This window comes from Lutra lutra, chromosome 13, assembly GCF_902655055.1.
Source record: "Lutra lutra chromosome 13, mLutLut1.2, whole genome shotgun sequence".
Lineage (NCBI taxonomy): Eukaryota > Metazoa > Chordata > Mammalia > Carnivora > Mustelidae > Lutra > Lutra lutra.
The window spans coordinates 59,697,083-59,705,233 of NC_062290.1; the positions used below are offsets into that span (position 1 = coordinate 59,697,083).

At 44.0% G+C, this 8,151-nt stretch overlaps 1 protein-coding gene across 1 annotated transcript; it reads right to left on the reverse strand.

Annotated features, from left to right (window-relative positions):
* Positions 1 to 4,155: 4,155 nt before the first annotated feature.
* On the reverse strand, positions 4,156 to 5,115 carry LOC125083510 (olfactory receptor 13C7). The gene has a single exon (XM_047700190.1). It carries the CDS (start codon positions 5,113 to 5,115, stop codon positions 4,156 to 4,158), a length of 960 nt encoding a protein of 319 aa, XP_047556146.1.
* Between the last annotated feature and the right edge of the window lie 3,036 nt (positions 5,116 to 8,151).

Here is an 8,151-nt window from a genome sequence, read left to right on the forward strand (position 1 = left end):
TTGAGAATCGTCATTCTGAACTCTATATCTGACATATTACCAATGTCTGTATTGATTAGGTCCCTAGCCTTTGGTACTGCTTCTTGTTCTTTTTTTTGTTGTGAATTTTTCCGCCTTGTCATTTTGTCCAGATAAGAGTATATGAAGGAGCAAGTAAAATACTAAAAGGGTGGCAACAACCCCAGGAAAATATGCTTTAGCCAAATCAGAAGAGATCCCAAATCGTGAGGGGGAGAAAGAGGATAAAAAGGGGTTCAGAAAGAAAAAAGAAAAAAAAAGAAACTATTAAAAAAAGAAAGCCGATAAAAAATATAAAAAGGAAAAAAATATATATATATTAGATAAACTATTTAAAAAACGTTAAAAAAAGAAAACGGTAAAAGTTAAAAAAAATTTAGCAGAAGAAGAGAAAAAAAATTGAAAAAGAAAAAAAAATTAAATTAACTGCAAGGCTAAAGAATCATGGGGAGAAAGCCATGAGTTCCATGCTTTGCTTTCTTCTCCTCTGGAATTCCGCTGCTCTCCTTGGTATAGAAACTGCATTCCTTGGTAGGTGAACTTGGTCTTGGCTGGGTTTCTCGTTGATCTTCTGGGGGAGGGGCCTGTTGTAGTGATTCTCAAGCGTCTTTGCCCCCGGCGGAGTTGCACCGCCCTTACCCGGGGCCGGGCTGAGTAATCTGCTCGGGTTTGCTGGGTTTGCTTTCGGGAGCTTTTGTTCCCTGAGAGCTTTCCGTAGAGTTCTGGAAGACGGGAATGAAGATGGTGGCCTCCCGGTCTCCAGCCCGGAGGAGCCGAGAGCCCGGGGCCCCACTCCTCAGTGCGCCCTCAGAGAACAGCACCCAATTACTCCCATCACCCTGGCCTCCAGCCGCGCTCCGAGCTGACCGAGCCTGCGACCGGTTCAAGGTAACCCGGAGCTGAGAGTCGCTCCTCGGCTCTGTCTCTGTAGCCGGCTTCCCCGTTCTAAAACCTATAAGCTCTGCGACACTCAGACACCCCCGATCCTTCTGTGACCCTGTGGGACCTGAGGCCGCGCTGACCCTGCCTGGGCTTCACCCCAGTTAAGCCTCTGGAGCGATGTCCCTCAGCGGAACAGACTTTTAAAAGTCCCGATTTTGTGCCCCGTTGCTCCGCCTCTCGCCGGGAGCCGGCCCCTCCCCCCGCGGTCTATCTTCCAGTCGCTTTGGATTCACTTCTCCGCCAGTCCTACCTTTCAGATAGTGGTTGATTTTCTGTTTCTAGAATTGCTGTTCTTCTTCTCTTCAATCTCCCGTTGGATTTGTAGGTGTTTGCAATCTTTAGATAACCTATTTAGCTGATCTCCTGCTACCTGAAGTAGTCTCAGCCTGCTACTTCTCCGCCATCTTGACTCCTCCTCCTAAATACAGAAATATTTAAGCATGATATGCTACAAGTATCTAGGATTTGTTTCAAAATAATTCAGGAAAGGGAGAAATAATCCTTGGAGTTATAGATGAAGAGGGTTGGTCATGAATAGCTCGTTGTTGAATCTGGGGCATGAATACCTAAGGATTCATTGTATTATCTTCTCTACTTTTCTGTAGACTTAAATTTTTCCGTAAAATGAAAGAGAAATTCTCCATATCTTAGATGATGTGTTGTACAGTTCTCTTTGAGCGTTTGATTTGTCATTTCTCTGCAGACCAGGTTTCTCCTTCTTGCAAGGCATGTGGCTACATTAGTCCTGCATTTATGTGGTCCCTCAGCTCAACAGCCCTATGCCAACTAACAAGGGTCTCTATATCCGCATTCATACTCCTTGGAGAGAAAATATGATTAGCTCTGTTTTGGTCAGTAGTCCAATCACCTGTGCCCAGGGGAAAGGGCACTACCTTCTCATCAGTTCCTAAGGAGGAAACATCTTGCCTCTGACAGAACTTTCTAGTTAGTTTGCTACAGGGTCCAGATATGCCAAGCTTAGAATCCCCCTGGGGTCATTAAGCAGGACATGTTGTGACCTAATCCCTCAGGTGAATTGCCTTCACCCTCTACCTACCCCAAGGTGCCATACAAATCCCATTATTCTCTATGTGGTTCTTGGTAAAAAATGGGAATGGGAAACACTGAACTAAGGAGGTGGTTGGTAGGCAGATTTCAGAGACGTTAACTACAATATAAAACAAACTTCAAGGTAAGTTGATAAATAGGGGAACTGGAACCTAATCAAAATCTGGTTTCAAAGCTTCTTATGCTAACACAAGTATTATACATGATTTTTGTGAGGATTGCCAGTGTTCTTGGATTCTGAAAAGATAATATATGCATCATGTGAACAGTGGAATTTGCATGATGTCACAGTTTGAATTTGGCAGGAGGCAGACTGGTGTGGAGATTGTGGTGCATAATGTTTATTAGGGAGTGCTCTTGGGATCAACACTGGAAGGGAGGATGAGAAAGCAGGATTGGGCAGAGGAAGGAGTTGGCCTGTGATGTAGTCTCAACAAAGGCCACAGTTAACCTCGTGGGGAACTCTGGCAGTAGGGTCACCCTTCAGAAGCATCCTGAGTAGGGGCAAGATGTTTATATCTCTTCATCAGTCAATCACTGGATATAGGCTACCCTAAGGAAGGGGGCATGACTTGGGGAATCAGCTCTCTTCAGCTAAGAGCACTCTTTAGCTAATTCCTGATAAAAAATGACAACTGAAGGCTTTCTGAGGGTAGCGCTTTCATCAGCTGAAGGAGTCCTGTAGAGAGTCCTATAGAAAGATCTGGGTGGAAATTAGTTACAGTTCTCTAAGTCAAAACTAGTAAAATGAAGTATGTTGAAAAGGAATTTTGCCCTGCAAGTATGTTTCATTTTTCAGTCAGTTCTTGACCTTTAAAGGATGGAATTGATCCTGAATCAATGTCATCCTCTCTGTAGTGAGCTAAGAAAGACATAGTTGGACTCTGTGCTCAACAGGGAAAGGAAAATTCACACCAGAGTGGGACAGAAAATACTGGGTTTGAAATGGTGAGACAGGAATAGACAGAGAGACTATTTAAGTGCCCACACAGGCAGTGACCCATGACCACGTTTCTGCCCAGTGTGGACAGGAAAGTGCTGAAGGGCTGAAGCGGGTAGCTGGCCATGTCTCAGACAGAAGAAGCCTAGGACACCCAAGCAAGACAAGTAGGGAGCATTTGTCTTCATCAGGAAATTTTGATTCTCAGGAAAATATAGACCTCCAGTTATCTCAAGGAAAAAGAGACATTCAGAGTTCAGTCCCTCACGGAATCCTTGTCACTTTTTGTATCTTTAGTGACTGAGATCCTCACACATTACACTTCTGGACCCCTTCCCAGGTGTTCAGTGAACTGGTTCTGCCTTTTGGTTTTATCATTTAACTACTCTTCAGTCAGCCACCTTGCCCCATCTTCTTCTGGTCCCATGGTGCTCCTGCTCTTCTCTCCCCCATAGATCCATCCTCTAACTCTCCAGACTATAGGGCCAGACTGTGTACCTAATATGCAAGACTTACTGAGGGCAGGAAAATGAAGCTTAAACCCAGATACCAGCTATGAGTGTGCTCCTGGGCTAAGATCTTCCACATGCATTTGTAGGATCTGGCTTACTTGCCCTCAAAGGAAATACTCTACATGGAATCTACATGATCCCAATTCCTCTGAGTCTCAGAGGAAGGAAAGGGCCAACTTCATTCTCATCTCCAGTCTCAGACCTGCCGCTAAGAAAAACAACATTGAAAGATCTGCCATTTTATCTCCAATGCAGACAGTTTTTGGTATTGTTGTGTCATGAGGTTTTGCCCCACACTGCCTTCCATGCCTTCTTTGCACAGAAGGATCTTGGATCTTCATGTAACTCAAAAGAACACTAAGCTGTTTTTCCCAAAACAGTGAAACAACTGCTCACAAGGGTGAATTCAGATGTGCCCGGAAGGGAACCAGAAAATCACTACTTGTTTTTTTAGTAGCACCTATTTGATCCCCTCAAGTCCCACCCTCCCAGGTTTTAAGTTTCATCATTTTTACAACTTGGGTCCAATAATAGCCAAAGTTCTCCATTATGTATGTAATTCTATTTTCTGGTGATCATTCTTCACATATCTCTTCTATGGGGATACATTCTTTGGAGATTCATGGATGTGAGAGCCAAGATCACAGAACTACAGGGATATTTGTCCTCCAGATATCACTGGGCAAAGCATTTCTGACTCACCAGGTTCCTCACAGCAGCCTTCACATCCTTGTTCCTCAGGCTGTAGATGATGGGGTTGAGCATGGGGGTCACCACCCCATAGAAGAGGGAGGTGAGCTTGTCTGAAACATCCTGCTTGTCTGCCCCCAAGGGGTCCTTGGATTTGGGCTTCCCATACATGAAGAGGATGGTCCCATAGAAGACGACCACCACTACAAGATGGGCAGAGCAGGTGGAGAAGGCCTTTCTTCTCCCCTCAGCTGAAGGGATCCTCAGGATGGTGGCGAGGATGAAGATATAGGAGACAAAGATGAACAGAACTGGGACCCCCAGAAAAATCACATTTGTCACTCCCATACTAATCACATTGATGGAGATGTCAGCACAGGCCAACTTCAGGACAGCCAGGATCTCACAGGTAAAATGGTTGATGATGTTGTTCCCACAGAAGGGAAGCCTCATTGCAAGGGATGTTTGAACCATAGAGGCAGCACTTCCAGCTGCCCAGGAGCCAGCTGCCATGGGCATATAGGCAGCCTTGCTCATGACCACGGGGTACCTGAGGGGGTTACAGATGGCTACATAGCGATCAAATGCCATCATGCCCAGAAGCACACACTCTGTGGCTCCCATGGCAAAGGAGAGAAACATCTGCACGACACAGGCTGAGAAGGAGACGGTTTTCCTGGGGATCAGGAAGCTGTCGAGAATGAGGGGCACTGAGGAGGTTGTGTAGCAGATGTCCAGAAAGGAGAGGTTCCCTAGGAAGAAGTACATGGGCCTGTGCAGGCGGGAGTCAAGGGCAGTCACCAGGATGAGGATCCCATTGCCCAGCAGGATGACCAGGTACATCAGGAGGATGAGCACAAAGAATGTTTTCTCCAGCTTTGGGTGGGCTGAGAGGCCCAGGAGAATAAATTCTGTCACAGAGACAGTCTGGTTAGCATTGTCCATGACATGTCTCCTCTTTCAACAGAGGAAACCACTCAGAGATCCAAACTCAATATTCTTTGCCTTGCTTAGGTCCAGGGCATCTGGTCTGGAGTTCTGGTTAGGCTGAGTGATTAGGAAATAGTCTTGAAAGTCCACAGTTTCTATTTCTTCCAAGAAAAAGAAGCAATAAAATCAGAAATTACTTTGGAGCCATAGGACTTCAAATTTGTAATATTTAAAATGATTATTCTGATAATTTAATACATTTGATCAGGGATAAGACATATAACACATTCATTTTTATGGTTCTATGTCCATATGGCAATTCATCTCATTCAACTTCAATCAGAAAAGTGACTTTACGTTTCCTTCATGTTCTCCAACTTCGTGCCATTTACTAGTGAAATGATTAGTTGTGACTGAATATTTTCTTTCTTCTCTCCAGATAATTCTAAGAGAAAACATACTCCTGTTGTTCCCAAGATTTCCTTTCTAATGGGTCCCACCTGCTCCAGGGCTTTCCATCCATCTGTATTTCCATCCATCCATCTATCCACCCATCCACTCATCCATTCATCCAATAGTGTCTGACCATCCTTCCACTAAAATATTTGTTGATCACCTAGTATGTGGGGATGACAGTTCCTATGAGAAACAGGGGTGCCCCAAAGACCAGACTTAAGTATACTCACAACTTAGCAGGAAAGGGAAGCAGAAGGATTCAAGAGAGGCTAAAGTATCTGAAAGGGTATCCAGGGTATTGATGGGACTAGAGTTATGGAAGGCTCCTTTGATGAAACGGAATCCAGCTGGGCTTTCAAGGACAAAAAGAGACTGGGCATGCAGAGGTGGAAAGGGAGGTAGTGTGTGTTTGGTGTGAGGGGTTCTCTAGAGTAACTTCATGCTCTGGAAATGCTGGTATGCCCCCAAATAGTTTGAACCTGATGTTCCACGAAAATAGAGGACTGGCTCTAAAAATGCACAGTGGATCACAGCTTCTGGAAATCTAGTTCTCTTAGATAACTAAAGCAGTGTTTTTTTTTTCTTATTTTACTGGGTTACCCTCCCTCTGGATGAGCATCCTTATAGGAATCAATGAACATTAGTAGTCCTTGAGCCTTTTGACTTAGCTGCTAGGTATGTCACCTAGGTGACATAGTATTCTAGTATTCTAGTATTCTGTCACTGATTATGCTCCCCAAGTAATCTAGTCCAACCCTCTCTCCCATTCTAGGTCATTTTCTGCACTGCACTGATGCATGGCTTTCAGTTTCAGTTCAGTTCAGTTTCAGTTGGTACCTTTTAAAAACAAAGAGCTCACTATATTCCCAAACAGCATACTGCATTATTTGCAGAGTACTAGCGTATTAGAAAATGTTTCTTCACGTTGAACCAAGCAGGGGACTTTCTAAGAGTTCCTTACTCATATGATGATAGTCAGCTTCCTTCTGGAACTGCTTGAATCTGTGGAAAGTGATCAGGTCTGTAAGGCAAAGATTTAGACTGTATTCTTTTTAACCTCCTAACCTGCTGTGTAGACTTCTGTACTTCCTTCCCTCTCTTACATCCTCAGCTTACACTATTCTGTATTGGGGTTATAAGAGATCAAGGATGTTCAAACTATCTAGGAAAGAGAATTTTTTTTTTTTTAGGAAAGAACTTTCATTTTCTTAAATTTAGAACCCTCAAACATAAAGCAGAGCTGCTCTTGTTGAAGTGGGGAAGGAGGGTTGGGAGAGTCTGGGCTACTCACCCAATGAGGCTCCTTCAAGGCACTGCAGGCGATTTAAATGGCGCCCTCTGGAGCCTAACTCTGGGACAACTCAAGCCTTTCCATGGCTACTATGTGAATGATGCTCCCTGGAGTTATACAAGAAGGGGCTCTGAAACCATGGGCCCATCTCATTTCTGAGGGTGTCTCTAAAGTTAGATGAGTCCATTAAATGAGACTGAAAAGTTTCATAGGCTTCTTGCCATCTTGGTTTTTCTGATGCAGGAAGAAGTGGTTTGTGTTGCCCTCGGTCTTTGTAAGACTACTGAAATTGCTTTATCTCTTCCCTTGTCAAGTCGCAACCCCTTTGAAAAATCAAGTCAGAAGCTGGAAATTTTACTATGTTAATAAAAGGTTGAGGATCACTCTGATAAGGACTCTCACTTACCTTTATCAGAACCTACTGAGAGGGGTGCCTGGGTGGTTCAGTCATTAAGTGTCTGCCTTTGGCTCAGGTGATTGAGTCCGGCATTGGATACCCCACTCAGGGGGAAACCTGTTTTTCCCTCTCCCACTCCTCCTGCTTGTATACCCTCTCTTGCTGTGTCTCTCTCTCTGTCAAATAAATAAATAAAATCTTCAAAAAAAGGAACCTACTGGGAAAGTGTCCCTACAGTTTGGGAATAGTGCATGGGCCAGAAATAAAAACAATTGTTTGAAAGGCCCAGGCTGAGATGCCCACCTCTGATTTAAAGAAGGGGTGAAAACCAGTTCTTCCCACCTGTCTTGATAGTGTATTGTAGGCAAAATCTCCAAAGGAACAACCAGAAGGCAACTTGAAATCAGTGCAGTAATTGGGACTGTTGTGCTCCCTGATGTGATTAAAAGTTTGGAAATGCAATCATACAAAGTAAGAAAACTTTTTATACTTCTGGGATAAAATCCCCAGGATCTAATCATGCTGAAAATACTCTAAGAAGTCTTCTTTTTCTCTTTCTTTTATTCTTGCTGGAACTTTCCATTCTTAACCCACTGAAGGACATCAAGGAAGTTTTTCCATGCCCTGCTTGAATTTCTACAAACTTCAAAATGCTTAATATTCTTGAGAAGAGGAGCCAGAGAGATATGAATTATTTACAAGAATTCTATCTTCATGGTATTACAGAACCAGCAACTGTGGGCACAGTGCTTCTAAGTCAAGTGCTCAAGGCATGGCTGTGGACACTTGGAGGGAACTTCCATCTACAGCCCTGAGGAGACTTTAAGGAGCAGGAGATTTCTGGCCAGGACTTGAACATTGGGGGAGAATTTACACACGAAGAGATAGGAAAGAGGTGGGGGAAAGG